This window comes from Festucalex cinctus, chromosome 12 (assembly GCF_051991245.1).
Source record: "Festucalex cinctus isolate MCC-2025b chromosome 12, RoL_Fcin_1.0, whole genome shotgun sequence".
NCBI lineage: Eukaryota > Metazoa > Chordata > Actinopteri > Syngnathiformes > Syngnathidae > Festucalex > Festucalex cinctus.
The window spans coordinates 5,094,235-5,113,405 of record NC_135422.1 but is presented as its reverse complement, the minus strand read 5'-3'; the positions used below and the strand labels follow the sequence as shown (position 1 = coordinate 5,113,405).

Sequence of the window (19,171 nt, the reverse complement as noted above, 5' to 3'; positions counted from 1 at the left end):
GAAATAAAATATGCACCAACTGAACAAAAATTATTCCTGTTGTTCTGATGAGCAGCATCTGCAAGAGTCTTTTCTATTTAAGGTTTGATGTTAGCGTCATTTTAACCTCCAACCACAGTGCATAATACAAACTGATAAATGTGTAATGTGCGTCGAGTTTCATGTCGCTCTGAGCAATGCGCTTGCTGTTATCTTCGGAATAAAACATCAATCAATGTCGTCATGTCTGTAATGTCACCCACGACGTTACCCCCCCTTCGACACTGGACCCTGAGTGAAAACATGCTCCATTCAGCAATTATTCACACAGTCTTGGACTAATGGTGCTGCGGATGCACACCCACAGCAAATGTAGGAAGTCAGTGGACCGGCAGTAATGGGCCCCCATACGGAGCATGTGTTCTTTCTTCTGTGTATTGGTGAGGGGGGGTTGGTTGGAAAGTGCATCTTCTATATAACTGATTCATGACGAGCACAAACACGTCTAATTATGAATCCAGATCATATCAGCGCAGGGCCTGTCCCTCTCCGCCCTCTCCCGCCTGAGCCCAGCTCCGTATCAGGCGGATGAAAACATAACCTGTCACATTCCATCCCATTAAACCAGCTATGAACCATGTGGTCGAGCTGCGCAGAGAAAGGGAGAGAGCTAGGTTCACTCGGCACACATGAATTATTCACCGTCTTTGGACTAATTTTATTTTAATGTTAAAACGCTGACAGATGTGTAAAAGGAGACATATTGTGGAGCACAGGTGTCACACGAACCACCATTTTCTTGACAATAATTCAGTCGAAACAGTATTCTGATTCATAATGCATTTGTGGAATATGAATTAAGTAGCGTAACGCACCTGTTTCTATCCATTGCCAGGGGCGGCCATTTTGCCACTAGCTGTCGACTAAAAATGACATCACAGTTGCTCAGGTAACTAGCCGTTTTAAAATTTAGTCTCAGTTTTAGTCCAGTTTCAACAAATGCAATATTAATTCGGAATAACGGGTATAGACTAGTGGGAGTGTATAGAACATATTGTAAAACAATCTTTTGAGTTGACAGGGATCATTGTGGACTTGGTCACTTTACTCATGACTGCCACCTCTGGCCTAAAATGTATCTGCAGTCTGTGTAGCATGGTGCCACTCCCACCCTCAAGAACCACATTTAAACCTACGTAAATATCCATACTGCACAGTGCTACACAAATATGACACGTGTAATCATGCATTAGAGCGCCCGGGCTGAGCCCCCAAATCTGTGCATGTAAGTCCCATCAGCTGCCATTTTCACGTCAGGCGGGCAGAGCAAGGTAATGACGTTGCACTCACTTGCAGTCATTAGCCCCGCGTAATGCCGGGAGCTAACGCAAATTAAGTCACGTTAAGTACATGCATTAGCGGAGCTTGTTTCGGCAGAGCTTTACCCTCTTTGCCGCCTGCGAAACGCATGCTTGTCCCGTCTACACTGGCAACACTGAACAAACATATAGTAAGGACGCGTTTGAGTCAAAAGCAAACTTTCTGTGATGCTGGTTGACCTCCAAGTTGATTTTTATTTTTTTTCTCCCCATAACCTACAATGAAAAGTCCACACTTTAGAAAATGGATGGATGGGTGTAACGTAGAATGAATTTGTTCAACTCTTCAACATGACACAACACAGTCAAGGTTTGAATTTGACTTTAACAAGAAGAGGTTCAATAAAATGAAAATGAAGTAAACGTACTACACTTTGACTTACAAAACAGGACTATTCACTGGTATGTTGCATGCTCGACATTGCATCCGCTTGGTAAAATTAATTTGTGTATATGTACTCATACATTACTTAGCATATATAGTCATTAATTCCATTTCTGGTTCTGTGGTTGTCATCACATGTCCATCTTCCGCTACAAGAAAAACAAAAAAAACAAAAACAAAAAAAAACAGTACACTTGTAGTTTTAATCCTTTTGATCATAGGTGCAAAAATTACGGTTCGCCAAGTTTGGGTATTTAATCCTGTCCACAGAGAATTTACATTATCAACACTCAACACACTATAATATTTGTTCCATTACTTTTGCTGATTTTCCTCAAAGTGGTGAATCAGAATGTATTTATTTCATATTTTTAAATGATTTTTAAAATTGATTTGCCTCAATAAATAATTGGTTAATTTATTGGGTTTTTTTTGTAAAACATTTCTATATTATTTTAAATTTGAATACAATTAAATTTAAATCATTTTAATGTAGCTATATTATATATTTTATGAAAAAATTGGTTTGTATAATAACGGATCACAAGATTGATTGAAAGGGGATCATTATTTCATTATTAATTTAATTTTTTTTTTTTTTTTTTTTAAAGAAATACATTTTAAAAATGATGTAGGCTTTTAATTTTTCCTCATCTCTGAGTGATTTTTCCCTGTGATGATGATGACATTATTTTGTGTTACTTTTCAGAATATTTTTGGTTGAACTCCAAATTTTCCAGATGTGTGGGCATATCTATCTCTGGTGTTTGCGTTAAGTTCTGTACCACTGGACACAAGTCAAATGGAAGCAAGGAAATATATAATCCCATGTGCAACAGAAATAACATCCTACAAGGTGAACGGTTCATTTCCAGTTACATCCCATGCGATTTGATGACATTGCGGATGTCTTTTTTTTTTTTTTTTTTGGTGGAAAAGAGGCTAACATGATGAAACTGACAATCTCTGAAATCCATTTGGACCTAGCTCAAGATTACATCTTTATCTGAGTGATTGCAGATTATTGTCCACAGAGAGGTGTGCTAAAGCTGGATTATCCACTTGTTGGGGGATGCATCTGACCCAATGGACGGGGAGCGTGCCAACCTTACATCTGTGGCGGGTCCCTCCGCCCTACTTGTTTGGGATAACAGTAAAAGTGACACCAAAAACCTCTCATCCTCAGATTACCACGGTTCAAATGTGCGGTCAGAAAATAAAGTCGGTCGTTAGAAATTCATTTAAAATGGATGCACTACATGCCCGTTCGAAAGCAGGCTAATTGTCTTACAGGGGTTGTTTTGGATGCGAGTTTTTGTTTTGGCCAAGTCCGTAAAGATGTTTGGACACATGATGTGGTATTCTTTGGATGAGCTAACTATATCCAACTCCTGTCTACTAACTGAGGGTGCACTTCTGCGAGTGTACCTAAATGGTAACTCATATTTTAGTAAAAGCTTGACCCTTTGATCACATCTTCATTGTTTATTTAACATTCACTATGGTGGTGTATAAAGGCAAAATCATAGGAAATCTGCTCAATCACAATAAAAAAAAAAACACATTTGTAGAATTTCATCAACCTGGTACTTTGCTCCTGTACTGCATAAGTGTTCTCACTTCCCATGGGCAAGGGGACATGTCGCTATCAAGTTGTTTCGTGCTTTTCGGGGCTGTCTGGCACTCACGTCGGTATGAAGGCTCGGAGGATTTTTCTCTGTGGGCTTCTTGTCTGGGATTGGGGAACACACGGAGTCACATTCAGTGAACCAAAAACGTAACAAGCTCACCAAAAAAAACAAAAAAAAAAGGTGCTCACGTTTGGGGGTGTACTGAACTTGAGGTTCATCTTTGTTACTTGGCAGCACGTCGTGTCCGTGAATGAGGCTCTGTATTCCCGTCATGGACATCCCTCGTACAGGCATGTAGGTCATCAGTCCAGGCTGGTTGGTTTCAAGGCAAGCGGCCCCGCAACACTCCTCACAGTGCTTGAAAGAGACATCCATAAAGCATGAAGAAATACAGCGCATTCAACTAAGCAGAGTCTGGCATGATCATTACTACTCATCAATAGCAACATTAAAAAATTAAAATAAAAGCAAATGCAAGCAGGACTCAGATGGCATTTTTCAGGGTTTTTGCTCTAATGAGAGAACTCAGGATCCCGTCTCTGTCATTTCCACATCTCCGATTAGCGGGCGAAGGGGTCGCGTTGACCTGGCTAATAGGGAGTAAATCCACTGGTGCATTATCGGCCGGGCACATTTCATCTAATCAGCAGGATGATGCCAGCAGGCTTAGGCTGCTTTTAATTCAGGACTACGGGAGAATTACTGCAACTGGCCGCTCCACTCCACTCATTACATTGCCGGCCACTCGCTAAGACGGAGAGTTTGATCGGTGCTTTTTCCCTTAGTTGTGTGGATGCTGCGTGTGCGTGATGCTGGACTAGGTCGTGTATGAGGCCCATTAGGGTTGGTCAATTACAGGAATATATCTGAAATTACTGAAATTAAAGGAAGTCTACTGAAAACAGTATAGAGAATAATTACTGTACAACAAAATTATGGTTGAAACAACCACATTTAATGCATGTGCAAGGCTAGTGGTGAATGAATGCCTACTCTTAAGATCCACTTGACTATGTGCTTCTCTTTTTTCTTTGTTAGCAACATTTTAAATGGGCTCTGAACTATGTGGAATGCTTATGAAATATGATAAAAAAAAATAAAAATAAAATAAAAAAACAATCAATGAAGCAAAATTGTGAGAAGGTAAGTTTGCTGGAGAGTCAACAAGAGTTTTGAGGACCAAAATAAAACATAATTCATCGATATCCGCCATTTTGGTTGTTTACTTTCGCCTAGAATGCTTTCAGGTGGGAACTAGAAAAAACCAACTCGGATAATTCCGACTTCCGACCATCCTCCAATGCGGCATCAGTTTACAAACGTCTAAATACGGTATTCTGGTTAATATTGCGTTAGTGTAATATGAGTTAAGCAGCAAAACGCAGCAGGCCATTTTGCCACTTGCTGTCGAGTGAAAATGACATCATAGTTGCTCAGGTCTCAGGTAACGACCAATCACGGCTCAGCTTCAGAAAACAGGTGAGCTATGATTGGTCATTGCCTGCTGAGCAACTGCGATGTCATCTGCAGTCGACAGCAAGTGGTGAATTGGCCGCCTGGTTGGATTTTGCTAAATAATTTATATTCCACAAATGTAATATTAATCAGAATGTCACATATCACAATTATTGACAAGAAATGTTTAACTCATTCACTGCCATTGACGGAAAAAGACGTCAAATTATTTTTTTTGTCTGGGCTGGCAGTGAATGTGTTAAGTTTGACTTCCCCTTTAAACTATATTAGCAATATGTTGGGATCATTGTAGACCACCTGTATTTAATTGGATGACAGTAGGCCAACCGCTATTTGAGTATATATGATAATTCATTGCAAATGTTGTTCAACCTTCCCTGGCTAAACTGACGCTGAAATGTGAGCTGATTGACAAAAAACACTTCTGACTTTAAATGAGAAGACCAGAGACTGAGCTTCGATGCACTAATTCGTGCCGTGTGCAGTCCTCACTGTTGCGTCTGTAATTTCAGCTCTGGTTCTCTCCTCTATGGTCACCGTCATGCCGTCCAGGACCTGCAACTGAGCCAGACTTCGCATCACCGCAGGCCTGTGGAGAGAGTTGCGAGCCACCTGAAAGAAACAAGTCACAAAGCAACCCATAAGTCATTACCAAACTATTTTTTTTTTAATTTAACGTTGGCTCTTTTTGAGATTCAATGTGGAGTCCCAAAATGGTCAAATATGCCCCTCACTTTGTTCCTGCGGGCCACCGCTTTTAAGCTCTGAGTGAGTGCCAGTGAACGTCCAGAAGCGAGGGGACAGATTTTGGCACGGGCAAAGCAGTGATCTCATGTGGTCAGCAGCAGGAGGGATCGTCTCAAGGGTGCTTGTTGGCCTTCTACCCCTTGGCAGGATTTACAACCCAACGGGAAGAGAAAGCAGGGGGATGGGATCCGGAGGGAACGAGGTTGCCGCAGCTGAGCGTGGCCCCGCGGCCGCCTCCGTCATCCGTGCCCCGCTCACGTCTGATCCGCGAGCTCCAGATGGGTGATGTAAGCGGGCCAACAGCGCTCGCCATTTGGTCACCGGATTTGTCTGCGATGCCGGCCAGTTTGAGGCGCAGCAGACGGCCCGTCGTGTAATCGCTTAATTTGGGAGCGCAGAGCAACACGGGGTCAGTGTTGTGGATCGTCTCAGTGAGGAAGTGAGCCTGAAAACACGCTTTTGATCGTACCGTCTTGACGGGGAAATGGTTTAACTCATTCACTCCCAGCCATGTTCACTGAAGCAACCCCCTTCGCTCTCAGCTGTTTTACTGGATTTTGACTGATTATCCAAGGCCCACAGAATATCATGTTTTACTGCTATAAAAACACGATACCTACCAAAAGAAAGATTAGAGTCTCTTCTTTCATCGGGAAAAAAAGGTATATTTCCATCTGTTTCCGTTTAGCAGCAATTAGCATTAGAATATAACTAAGTTTCATCATTATTCACAAACCTGTTTAAAACAGTGAGGAAAAGAGCTTTTAGCAACATGGTTGATCTCTTATACTCAGCTGCTACCTGCAAGCTGTTTTTATAACAACTACCATTTCTTCAAGCATTCTCTTTCAGTTCAAAGGCTGCATCAAAGCCTTCTGTATGCTCTAGCATAAAATTAAAAAGAAAACCAAAAACGTATGAATACGTCTTTGGGAGTCATGGTAAAATTTAAACTAGAACGTATTTATACGTTTTTGGGAGCAAATGAGTTAAGTGTTGCAACGGTGAGAGTGTAAGATTCAGATGGCAGAACAGGAATGTTAATTAGGGATAAATTATTTTAGAAAATCTATTGTAGTTTTTTTTCTCAATATGTGCAATTATTTTTTCATTATGTATTACTTGTATTTATGTACTTATTTATTTTTCTTTTTTTTTTGTATTATAATAAAGAATATCAGATTTGTTATAGATAAATGTTTTGGTCTTGTGGGTTAGGTTACGCTAAAATAAAGGCAAAGGAACCATGAATTAATATGAAATTATTAAAAAGTGTTATTGAACATCCCTATTTCTCTGTTCATCGAGCTATGCCAGCAATGTATAGTGAACAACGAACAATTAACTGTTCTTTAAATTTGATCAAATAAGACGTCTACAAACTAAGCTTAACGTTAAAACTAATTCCAATGTCAGTTTAGTATTCTAGTTTTTAATTTTCAGCGTTAAGAATGGCATTCGCTAGCAATCAATGAAAAAAAATTTTCAGTGTTAGAATACTAAAGACACAGTCAAACAAGTGCACAGCGTGCATTTTCCAGTAAAGTCAATAAAAATGCACCAAGTGGGGAAAAAAATAAGCATGGCACAAAAAATTCAAAGAGGAAGGCAAAAAGAAAAACACGTCGCGTCACAGGCGGTGTGCATTTTCAACATCGGTGTAATATAATAAAACTTACATCCATTTGAATATGTTGTTGGAATTTCAACATGAATCACAACAAATTCCATTTGCCGCTAAAGGACATGCAGTTACGCAGGTATTCACATTTCAAATTGGCAATGTTTTCGAACACCCTGCATATTACTGAATGAATGTAAAAAATTTGTATTTTGTTGAACATATGAGAAACACCATTGAGCATGATTTGTGAATACACAGTCCCCTCCAATAGTATTGGAACAGCAAGGTCAATTCTTTTGTTTTTGTTGCATACTAAAGACATTTGAGTTTCAGAACAATACATGAATGTAAGACAAAAGTTGAGAATTCCAGCTTCTATTTCATGGTACTGCATTTTCATCCATTTGTTTAAAATCGCTCACTTTTCAAGTGAGGAAAAGTATTGGAACGGACATTATTAAAGGGATTACACCACAGTATTTTAAGTTAACTATAGGCATATAATCATTAAATCTTACCTTTGACACCATGGCGATGTGATTTTTGATGAAATATTAGGTGTTTTGCTGGTTAGTTTTGTTACACGAAAGTAAAACGGTTCAGTAAAACACCGCCTCTTCCAGTGTGATTGCTGCGCCCCCGGCGAGCCGACTGCATGTCTGCTGTTGGAACTCTGTGGTGAGCACTCCTCTGAATGCGAGGCATCAATTCTTCAATAAATTTTTGAAACAAAACGGCTCGTTGTCGCAAGAAATCGTGGAGGAGGAGGGGAGGAAATGGAAGAAAGGAGAGAAAAGACTGAGGGGAAAAAAACACCCTGAGCAGGTCTCAAACCAGGGACTTGCTACTTACAGAGCAAGCACACTAACCACTATACTATTCATTCAGTTAGGTTCAATAGTGCAAAAATGTTACTTGTAGTTTACACAAGTGTCAGCCAGAACGAGGCTTTTAAGACCGCCAATTGTCATTGCACTTTAGCATTGCAAATATGAAGGATAATCGATTGGTTTGAATTCATTTGGACAGAATGTTTACTGATGAAGGCGAGAAAGTGGGCGTACGTTTAGTCCGCAGAGGCGGTGCGAGGGTGGGTCTGCACCTTATGATGTCATAAATTGAGCACTCGTTCGTTTTCTTGGAGGTTGGGAGGGGCTGGTGCTTGGAGGGCAGAATGATCTAGAATTTCTCAGAGAGGGGCGACTTGAGGAAAACACAACTTCGGCCATGTTTTGTGAGGAATTAGCATTTTAACACAGTTAAAAGCTCCAAAAAGTTGATTTTTCATGTTGCTGTCACTTTAAAGTAGCTTCAAGTGAATAACATTTAATATTTGGTGTCTTATTTGCAGTAACTTAGACTGTTGCATTCTTCATTTGAAATTCTTATCCTGGCCTTTACCGCAGCCTTGTTCCAAAGATTTTGGCTCTTCTCTTTACTTTTTTTTTTTTTTTTTATAAAATGAAATGAAAATAAAAGCTGGAATTCTGAACTTTTGCCTCATATTCATTGTTCGATCTGAAGCTCAACTGTACTACTGGAGGCGACTGCATGTCTTTGTAAATGTAATGTTTTAGTTGATCTCGTGTGTCTCAGTGAATGTTACTAATCTATGGGCTAAAGTAACAAACTTACCGGATTGCCAATAACGGAGAGTTCCGTCAACGAAGGAAGAACATCAAGTTTATCAATCTCTGAGATGTCCTACAAACACGGAAGGAAAAAAACAAAACATTATTGTGTATGTTTTATTTTTTTATTCCTCCTGACCCTTAGGTCGTCTTCCGAATGAAGCCGGATGTGTTTGGGATAATCGAGGCATATGTATCAGGGCTGAAACCTTCCATAATTTGTGGTGCAGGCAGGATAGAAGCAGCTGATGGGAGAGATTACATGTTTAATCGCATGAGAGTTTGGGCACGCAACAGAGCTATGGGAAGGGAGGGGGGTGGGAGATTTTCCGTGATTTGCCAGGTTGATGGTTGGGCTTGGCTGGAATTCAGAGACGCCCTCACAACTGCCATACTTTACATCTTAATTAAATACATGAAAGTAAGAGGGATTGGCAGACTAAAGTGTGCAAATCGCTCCCCCTCGGTGAGAAGGAGATGGAGACCGAGAAGCTGATTACATGTTTCACTGATTGTCCCCTCTGTCTTCTTTCACACAGCCCTGACCTTCAATCACACTGGAGACCCTTTTAATGCTAACCCTCACATTGAGCAGTGGGGGATAATGAGTCATGATTACTATGCTTCATGTATAACTTTGCTGAATGCAGACAAAAAATGCTTTCTATTTGCCCATATCAACCAATCATTAACAGCTAATCAAAATCTCACGGTACCAGAAATCTCAAGTGGTTTATTACAAACAGTTTGCAGGGAGATGGAGACTTTCTCAGCTGACATCTAGTACTAATTGCCAGTCAATCATAACACAGATAATCGTACCTGAAGCTTGTTCATGCCGAGGTAAAGTTTGCGGAGCTCAGTGAGCGGATAGAGATGGTTGAGCTCCCGGATGCGATTCTCTGTAAGGTGCAGTTCCAGCAGGACATTCTGGGAACTGAACGAGCTCTCGTACAGGCCCCTTATCCGGTTCCTGTCTAACACCAGCTCCCTCAGCTGATGCAGACCCTCCAAACCTTCCACCTGGCTGATCTCATTCCCTGGAAGGAGCGGGAAGAGGAGGAGTCATACGCTACACCAGGGGTCAGCAACCTTTACTATCTTTAGAGCTATTTTAGGCCAAATAAAATAACGAAAAAATCTGTCTGAAGCTGCAAAACCTTTGACGATTATGATGAACGAAACAGTGTTTTAGTGTTAGTCTGCTGTACTGAGGGCCCAAGAACCAATTACAACTGCACTAGAACAGAAAAAAAAAATGCAGCATCCAATACTTTGAGAGTAGTGTGTCACATTTTTGCACGTACTCAAAATGTGTTTCACTATCTTTTCTACTCTGTCTGTTATTCGCCATACATGCATCAAGCAAACTAAATTATGTTTCATGGCAGCAGAAGCAGTTCAATTTGAAGTCAACATGTAAAAAGTACACAGTATGTCTAGGTTTATCCCCATAAGTTTCCTTTCATTTCTCCATCAAATTAGAAAACTATTCGCCCGAATACAGTTCCATTAACAATTGTTTACACGCGCATAATTTAAAGCACCTCTTCAAACCACTTAAAACTCTACAAACGTTGAAAATCAAGAATTCCAAGCACTTGTAGGAGCCTTGATATGAAAACATTTCATTAGCTGGAGTTCCGAAGAAGAAAAAAAAATAAAAATATAAATCTCGCATTCTTGAATGTGTCAAAATTAAAAGGTACATGAGCATACAAATGGACTAGGCCGGTGGTTCGCAAACCTTTTTACACCAAGTACCACCTCAAAAATTTTTTTTTTAATTAATTAATTAATTAATAAAATAAAATAAAATAAAATAAAATAAAATAAAATAAAATAAAGGCTTTCCAAGTACCACAATAATGACCAACACGAAAATACAGCAGTGGCGTTGACCTCAGTATTAATAAAAAATGAAGCAGGAAGTATAGTTTAAATGACTGTAAATCACTGTACAATTTCTTAACAATTTGAATGAATGGGATTTACTGATTGTGTCTTGACAAGTTGACACAACCCGTCGATGTGCTGTTGATTCACGAACCCAAGTCAAAAAGAAAAAAATATATATATAAGGTGATAAAAAGCATTCACTGCTCCCCGTTTGTTTGAGTTCAACAAGTCGGTAAAATAAGAGACAACTCCAAGAGTTTTTCAAGCAAATCGAGTGTATGGGGGACAAGCAAAGTGGCCTTTGTGGCACCAATCTGCGTGATGGAGCGCTTCTCAATGAAAGCCTATCAAAAGCTGTTGTAAAGAAAGTCACTGGCTCTTTTGTTCGAGCCCCACCAGGCACCAGGCTTTGAGTTTAGCGCTTCAGTGTTTACCTTTTCACTGGCGGGGAGCCGGTGCACTTTTACCTACCTTGAAGGAAGAGCGTTTTAAGATTGGTGAGCCTGCTGAGCTCCAGATTGGCCATATTGGAGATGCCATTGTGACCCAAATGCAGCACCTCCAGGCTGCTCATCAGAGGCTCCAGGATGATGGTCGGTGCAATGTGCCTTCACAAAAGGAAAGAGGTTTTTGCAATTGCTCGGCTTCAATATACACCTCTCTCACTCCTGCTGCATTATTTTACCAAAAGGACAGAATGAAATGCCGCAAGAAAAATCACAGCAGGTACGTTGTTTTGACTTTTTACACACTAAAAGGATATATTCTTTTTGGACCAGACACATTTTTTAGATAGTGTAGATTGTACAGTACTTCATAACTGTTCATACTTTCAACTCAAGTATGGGCACGACTGAGTAAAAATCTTAACCATTTGCTGGTAGATGCTGCCCCCTAATGGTTATACAGTGCAACAATTGTTAACAGTGCAGGATCCCTTTACTGATTTGCACTTAAATTGAGTAGTTTTTCATATTTTAAAATGTTTTTATTTATTGGGAATATGTGGTTGACATGTCTGCCTCACAGTTGATATAAATGGAAATTGTCACATTACCTGCTCCCTTTGCATAAGCTCTGTTGGCCGTAGCCACTGGAGTGCACTTTGTTGTGTAACATCTGTCTGTTTGTTAGAAATGTCTTCTGTCGCGGCAGGATGGACTCAATACGGTTGTAGTTCAAACACAGGACCTGTAATACAGAAAAAAAATGTCTTTTATCTTGCCCATGACTCAAGTTGTCATTGATCTCATTCCTCTTGTTTGTACTTTGACATTGGGCAGGTGGATTAGGCCTGAGAAGCAGGTGAGATTGTTGTGATCCAAGTTGATATTGTTCAGGTTCAAGAACAGCTCTATTGGAGAAAGGTCCACACTTCTGTTGGGAAAGAGATTTGTTTTCAAATCAGCTTTGTCTTCAAAAATTCCATATAATGCAACAGAATTGAAATGACCACCTGATGGAGCAGGTGTTCAGCGTGAGGTGGGTGATGCTGGTGTAGTTTGAATCGCCCAATTTCTCTGCGACCAGGTCCGGTGTGAGTCGGCCACCAAATGTCGCCTTTGCATTTTCACATTCAGCGGCATCCTTCGGGGTTAAAAACAAGGTGCTTGATGACAATTACGTCACTGACTCGACTATCCACCGTCATTTTTGTTGACACGTACGACTGCACTTCCATCCAGGGCCTTCAGAGATGGCAGGTGGAATACCACGTAAATACGATAGTTCTTCAAGTTCTCCGATAATGGATTGCCGTACAGATCGAGGATGACGAGGTTTTCCAATGCCTAAAAACAGACAATAAATAGCTCCTAAAGGGGAAGTCAACACAAAACTTTTTCCTTTTTCTTTTTGTTTTTTTTGTTTTTTTTTACAATAATATGTCCTATGCAGCCCCACTGGTCTAAATATGGTATTCTGGTTAATATTGTATTAGTGGAATATGAGTTAAGCAACAAATTCCAGCCGTGAACATTTTGCCACTTGCTGTCGACTTAAGATGACATCAATATTGCTCAGGTCTCAGGTAAGAACCAATCACAGGTCAGCTTCAGAAAACAGGTGAGCTGTGATTGGTCGTTGCCTGAGCCCTGTGCAACTGTGATGTCATCTTCAGTTGACAGCAAGTGGGAAAATGGCCGAACCCCTGAGATGGATAAAAATGCTGGATTTTGCTTATACCTCTTATTCCACAAATGTAATATTAATCATGTCATGTTTAGACTAGTGAGGTCACATATAACATTGTCAAGAAATGTTTCAGGTTGACTTCCACTTTAAAGTTGGGATGCAACAGCAATACCATCGCAATATAAAAACTCCCACAATATATCGTCGTCATCTTGTCACAATATTAAAAGCAGCACATCTGTTCAAAAAGTCGGGTTGATTTGCATATGTGCAGTTCTAGCATCCTCTGGTGGCTAGTTTTTTTAGTGTAATTAAATTTTCACAAGCATGTTTTGGCCCTTATGTTTCAATTCCACGCTAATGGTCAGATGAAGGGGAATGTAATATGCTCAATATGTGGTGAAACTCAATATGTGCGTGCATTAGCAAGTGCTTCAATATATGTATTATATTTATATATTTTTTATAAATAATATTTATATTTTTAATTGCTGTAATGTACAAACATTTTTTTTAGTATGAGCTTTTTTTTTTTTTTTTTTTTTTTTTAGAATATTGTGACCTTTTTTGTATCGCCAACTTCCCCACAATATCGTGATAATTATCGTATTGAGGCCTTCATATCGTGATATTGCATCGTGATGTTTGGATATCGTTACATCACTACCTTAAGGATTGTCAATTTGAGGAAGGTGTTTAAAAGAATATTATGCATTATGTATGACTTATCGACTACATAATTGTACATAAATATTTTCATGAATATCGGATTGATTTTATTCTGAAGTGTGATTTTTGTGATTTTACCCCCTCATTTCTTTTAGCAAGACCACGATAATACTGTCATTTTGATTATTTTGGTCAGGATAGTCATGATGTGAATTTTTTTATTGCCTTAAGTTTTAATATCTCTTGTATTGGATTTGATTACATTATGACTTCATGGGTGTTTAAATGACAAATTCACCTTGAGATGGTAGATGTCCCTCGACACAGAAATATGATTGTTGCCAGCGTAGAGCTCCAGAAGCGCAGCGCATCTGTGGATGCCTTGCAGAGAAGTGATGAGATTGTTCTCCACAGACAGAAAGGTCAAATTCTGTAGCTGGTCAAGGACAGATGCGTCCAGAGTGGACAGCTGATTTCCATCCATGCTGAGTTTTTTCAAATTCTGCAATTGGGAGAAGCCTAGTGGATGAAAAGATGGAGAATGCAGCGCTGTTGTATTTTGAAGTATTGCTTTATCACGAATTATGACTGACCGTCGAATGAGCTGATGTTGTTGTTATTGAGGGAGAGCTCTTCCAGATTAGTGCAGCAGTCAAGCCCTTCCACTTCACAGATGTAATTATTATTAAATGAAGCCCAGCGCAGGTTGACCAAGGCATCCAGATGGCTCATCTGAGAAATCTTCTGCTTGTCAAGGTTCAGAGAGGTAATCTGTTCCAAAATCAGCCACCATTAGCACTTCAAGAAGGAACTGAGGATTTCAACGACTGATTGGACTGACCTTTGAGGCCCAGTCTGGCTGCAGATCTGGGTTTAGGTCCCTGGGTGGCGGCATGAGCTCAGAGAGGAGCTGGGTTGTGGACACCAGGCTGAGACTACGGGGATGTTCGCTGATGGTATGTGAGTAAGCGATAAGAATTTCCTGCCAGCAGAGAAATAACAAGTAGTATTGTTGTCAAACATGACTGCAGATTAGGATCACATGCACAATTGCATGTGATCTATTATGAGCTTGCTCCAAATGTGTGCAAAGATATTAATACTCAGTTATGATTGCCAATATCAGTAACAATATACCATGTTTGTTTAAACAACTTAGTTTGTAACTAAAATATTCAAAATACTTCTCATTATGATGCTTGCAGTTGGACATGATCACAAACTAATACAAAGAAATAATATATACCATAGTTTGACAGTCTTAACATCATAAACTGTTTACTTACGGGTTTTTAATTAAAATATATATTTAGATTTATAAATATTATTATTATTATTGCTGGGTCGGTTCCAAGGTTGTTCACATTTATTTTGGACAGAACTAATAGTGTAATGTAAAAATAAATAAAATAAATACGAAAATACTGTAAATAAATAAAAAACAAACTAATAAGTGAATGAAGGAATGTATGAATCAATCAATCAATCAATAAATAAATAAATACATACATACATACATACATACATAAATAAACTATTTAAGATGTCTAAACATCCGGATCTAAACTAGACTGTACATTTGGCAACAATTGTCATATGATAATGACATTTCAAATTCAACTAAATCAAACAGTAATTCGTTTTGCAAGCTATTATTTATTTATTTATTTTTTTTTATTTTTTTAAAGAACTACTTTCGTAACCTCGCTCTCGCAAGATGAATTCTCACGGTATTTGTGAGTTCACAAACTCCGGAGAACGCATCTTGTACCGCTCCCGCTGATAACCGCCGTGAATTTCTAGCTGGTAAGATATTCGTGCTTTTCAACCCCTTCGGCAAGAACGAAGACGAAATTTTCACCCATGCATGGCCGTGATTGGTTAAAACAAACGTGTAGAATGCCGCATCGTCCAATCAGCTCGAATTATTGTAGAGAATGTCCCGCCTGTTCCTGACCAAATTACTGTGGAGTACAGTTACTACTGTAGCATATTCCTGGTAAAAAAAAAATTTTTTTTTAGATTTTATGCAGATTTAGGCTAATTCCTAGTACCAGGATGATGTTAATAATTGCTCAGAGAATAACTACTTGAAGAACTATTCAAAAATAAATCAAAGTTCAAACAAACGTCTTGTGTTAACCTGGCTGATAAGAGTTCTAGTAGTTCTGTCAACAGCATCAGCAAGTTCATCCTCCGTAACTAGCACGTTGTCCAGTTTTGTAAGAGTCGTCACAAAGCTCAGTATGGTCAGCCGGACTTCCTCTGGCTGCCAGGGACAAAGCAATAGTCAGTATGCACTGCAATTTTTTTGGCCACTACTATTATTATTATTATTAAATTACTGGACGCACCTTATTCCATGGGTTTTGTTGCGTTTCCAGTATCTGCAAGGCAGGTGTGTGCATTTTGAGCACAGCGGCATCCTCGCTGGCATTGGTCAACTTGTTCCAGCTAACATCAAGATGCTTGAGCTGGTTCAACCCCTGCAGACTTTCAAGGCTCACAAGCTGGTTGAAGCTGACGTCTAAAAACTCTAAATTGGGCTGCCAAGGGAGGCATAATTGTATTAAATAATAGAATTAAGACTGAATTCCAATTGACAACGCAATACCATGTGAGCGATGTCACTGAGGCTGGTGAGCTCATTGAAGCTGAGGGTGAGATGGCGAAGCGCCGGGAGTGAGGAAATCTCCTTGAGTCCTCTCAGGCTATTGTTGTGAAGGTTCAGCACCTTCGGAATGAACACAAAAATCAACAAAACGGCTCAGCGGGAATGTACGACCTTCATTGTAAAAATAAATCTTACAGTGATGTCGCAGAGGAAACTGGCGCCCGACACATTTAAGAGGACGTTCTCATTCAAAGTCAACAACTTGGACTGCGGGTCCACGACGGGCTCCATGTTGATAGCGTCCTTGTCCGGTGAGGTGTCATAGGTTGGAGGGTCAAGGACATGCATGCAGTCAGTTAGTGATGTCGGCTGTTCACTGCCCTTTGAAAGGTAAACACTGTTAGCAAGTATGCTAGCAAGAATAGTCATTGGCATTATGCAGATAGATACTGTCACTTACTCCAGTGAGATATTCAAAACAAATCATATACTCGGGCAAGACGAGGTCATTGTCAAAAACAAACCACTGTCTTCCTTTGGGAATTGTAGTGTGAAGTCCATCTAGATAAAGTAAAAAAACAAAAACAAACAAACCTGAGAATGCACAATTTTCCCTCCAAAGAAATGAAGTTGTATATTCTCACATACAGTATGTGATGTACCTCGATGCTTGGTGTGCACACTGCGATATACAGAGGAAGCTCGCGGATACGTTCTTCTTTGCACCGGCTCTCCCTCTCTGACTGGAACGCTGTTGCCCAGAAACACTTTGGAAACGATAACTCTGCCTAAAGAGTAGAAACATGTAGCGTTTACCCATACAGCCTACGATGATTCCATTTTCCGGATTTTGAACCAAATTCACACACCAGATCTGAAAGGGATTGGATCTTTTCTTATGTTGGTGCCCTCTTGCTCAGCTCGGCGTAGTAAATACTCAAATCTTGGCTGTTCGCTCACAATCAGGCTGTTGGTTAAAGGCACTGCTGCTTCTTTTTTGAGGGCCTGTTGTGAAAGGAAAAAAAAAAAAAGGCATCGGAATGGAAATTTCTAGGGCTGGGTATCGATTAAATTTGGATTCACAAGAGTTCAGTTCGATTCGATTTAATTTTTTCCCCAATTCAATTTACTTTACTTTGATCCGATATTGACTAATTAGGGAACATAATTTCTTTTTAAATACCAAGGACATGATAAAAACAGCATAAACATTCAATTCTAAATTACATTTTGCAGTGGTTAAATGATTTAGTTTAATGAAAGTAATACGTTATAATTCCTTACATGTTACACAAGCCTTGACATCAGCAAAGATGAGATGAAAATATTTTCATAATTCTAATTCAAGAATTACAAATATAAATTAAAAAGATTCTGAATTGTCTTAAAGGGCAGTAAGTCAGGTCTTTCATAAATGTAAGAAAATGGCCTTAAAAATTCTATTTTCTTATGAATTAATGGGAAATTTTATTTTTTAAACCCAGCCCTCAAAATTTGTGATTGAAAAGTAAAATGTACGGCACCTTATATTCTTTTGCTGATTTGAAGCCTTCCTCCAGGATGGTCAAAACGTCCTTGCGGGTTTGTTCCGACTCACCAATGTAGAACAAGTGTTCAAGCAGACGCTTATAATTCCTGTGTGAATTTTGTCTATTAAACATTACGTGTGAAAAACAAAACAAAACACACATACACACAACATGGCGTTTTTGACTGACTGTGCCAAGGAGGCCGAATCCTCCCTGGCCAGCAGGGATTGAAGTTTGTCCTTAAAACGAAGCCTCAGCCCGCTGTTGTGCACACGAACGACTCGGTTGATCCTGATGCCAGTGATGCCGAGACTCATGAAATCCGAGAGAGAAAATCGAGAGTGCAGGAGGTCGCAACAGGAAGTGAACCTGCTCAAGACGAAACACACGAGCTCGGTAAAGCACAACACGTGTACACAATAGCGCGACGACACAAAAGCAGAGTACCACGGGTCTGTGGAGTTGCCTTCCTCCAGGCGAACATTTCCAACGCTGTGGAGCTCTGTCGACATAAAGTGCACAGTGTCCTCCATCATTTCTGTCGCTCGGGACAGATTGTATTGATGCCAGCTTTCAATTCTGAAGAAAGAATTTTTCCACTTTTAAAAACGTGACAGACTGTAGGAGGAGAAAATGTACAAAGGTTGACACCTTGTCAATTATAAATATGACTACACAAACTAACTCATGCAGCCTCCTGGTCCAAATAGACAGTCTCTGCTGTAGTACTTCAATCTTTCTCAGTATTTGCTCTGCGGAGGGGTCACAGCTGTCACCTTTCGTGCTCAAATCTTCCTTGAGGTGACTGTACGCATCTTCAAAAGACTTCTTACAAAGACAACGTTCAAGCTGGGGATGCACCAGAAGATTACAAGTCAATAACCTACTCTTCTGACATCCATGAAGCGCTTTCTGGAGGCGTACCTACATTTTTTAAGGTGTAATTGAGTGACCGAATGTTTTCTTTCGGTGACTCCAAGGAGGCGTTTTTCTTCTTGAGAAGGCGCAGTAACGCCTCTGAGAGTTTCCTCCGAGGGGTGCGCGCACGCATGTTGTAATACATCATCTTCTTCATTACGGTGGACTAAAAGAAAATAATAATTAGCGCATTTTTTTTTTTTTTTCTGGACTTCTTTGGCAATTTTGTGTACAAAATATGGCAATTTTCAGGATTTCTTCTTTTGCTTTGGACTTTTTATAGTTTATACATTTTGAATGTTTTCTTTTCTGCTTTTTTTTTTTAATATATAAATGTTCTTATTTTTTGTGGCAATTTTGTGTACATTATATGGTCATTTTCTGCTTTTCCCTGTACCTTTTAGGACATTTTATGGTCACTTTTTTGATATTTTTATTTTTATTTATTTATTTATTTTTAACTTTTTCATTTACATTCCGTCTCTTTTTCTGACAACTTACAAATTTGGACACTGACATTTATTTAATATTATAAATTCTAAAAATATAAACCATTA

At 39.5% G+C, this 19,171-nt stretch overlaps 1 protein-coding gene across 7 annotated transcripts in view; it reads right to left on the bottom strand.

Annotated features, from left to right (window-relative positions):
* Positions 1–1,533: 1,533 nt before the first annotated feature.
* Positions 1,534–19,171, bottom strand: part of lrrc9 (leucine rich repeat containing 9) — a 23,842-nt gene continuing 6,204 nt past the window's right edge. For 6 of the 7 annotated variants that reach the window (XM_077537790.1, XM_077537788.1, XM_077537794.1 and 3 more), the window contains 25 exons: positions 18,625–18,780; positions 18,382–18,545; positions 18,144–18,275; positions 17,886–18,068; positions 17,691–17,802; positions 17,037–17,172; positions 16,830–16,955; positions 16,628–16,728; positions 16,363–16,548; positions 16,168–16,287; positions 15,908–16,099; positions 15,697–15,822; positions 14,395–14,535; positions 14,147–14,324; positions 13,852–14,072; positions 12,419–12,541; positions 12,208–12,338; positions 12,020–12,128; positions 11,809–11,942; positions 11,223–11,359; positions 9,675–9,892; positions 8,857–8,925; positions 5,343–5,462; positions 3,563–3,731; positions 1,534–3,475 (listed from right to left, as the gene is read on the bottom strand). In XM_077537790.1, coding sequence (XP_077393916.1) covers positions 3,360–3,475; positions 3,563–3,731; positions 5,343–5,462; positions 8,857–8,925; positions 9,675–9,892; positions 11,223–11,359; positions 11,809–11,942; positions 12,020–12,128; positions 12,208–12,338; positions 12,419–12,541; positions 13,852–14,072; positions 14,147–14,324; positions 14,395–14,535; positions 15,697–15,822; positions 15,908–16,099; positions 16,168–16,287; positions 16,363–16,548; positions 16,628–16,728; positions 16,830–16,955; positions 17,037–17,172; positions 17,691–17,802; positions 17,886–18,068; positions 18,144–18,275; positions 18,382–18,545; positions 18,625–18,780 — 3,600 coding nt within the window. In that variant the 3' untranslated portion in view covers positions 1,534–3,359. The remainder of the gene's footprint in view (positions 3,476–3,562; positions 3,732–5,342; positions 5,463–8,856; positions 8,926–9,674; positions 9,893–11,222; positions 11,360–11,808; positions 11,943–12,019; positions 12,129–12,207; positions 12,339–12,418; positions 12,542–13,851; positions 14,073–14,146; positions 14,325–14,394; positions 14,536–15,696; positions 15,823–15,907; positions 16,100–16,167; positions 16,288–16,362; positions 16,549–16,627; positions 16,729–16,829; positions 16,956–17,036; positions 17,173–17,690; positions 17,803–17,885; positions 18,069–18,143; positions 18,276–18,381; positions 18,546–18,624; positions 18,781–19,171) is intronic. The other variant, XM_077537789.1, reaches the window with a different exon arrangement.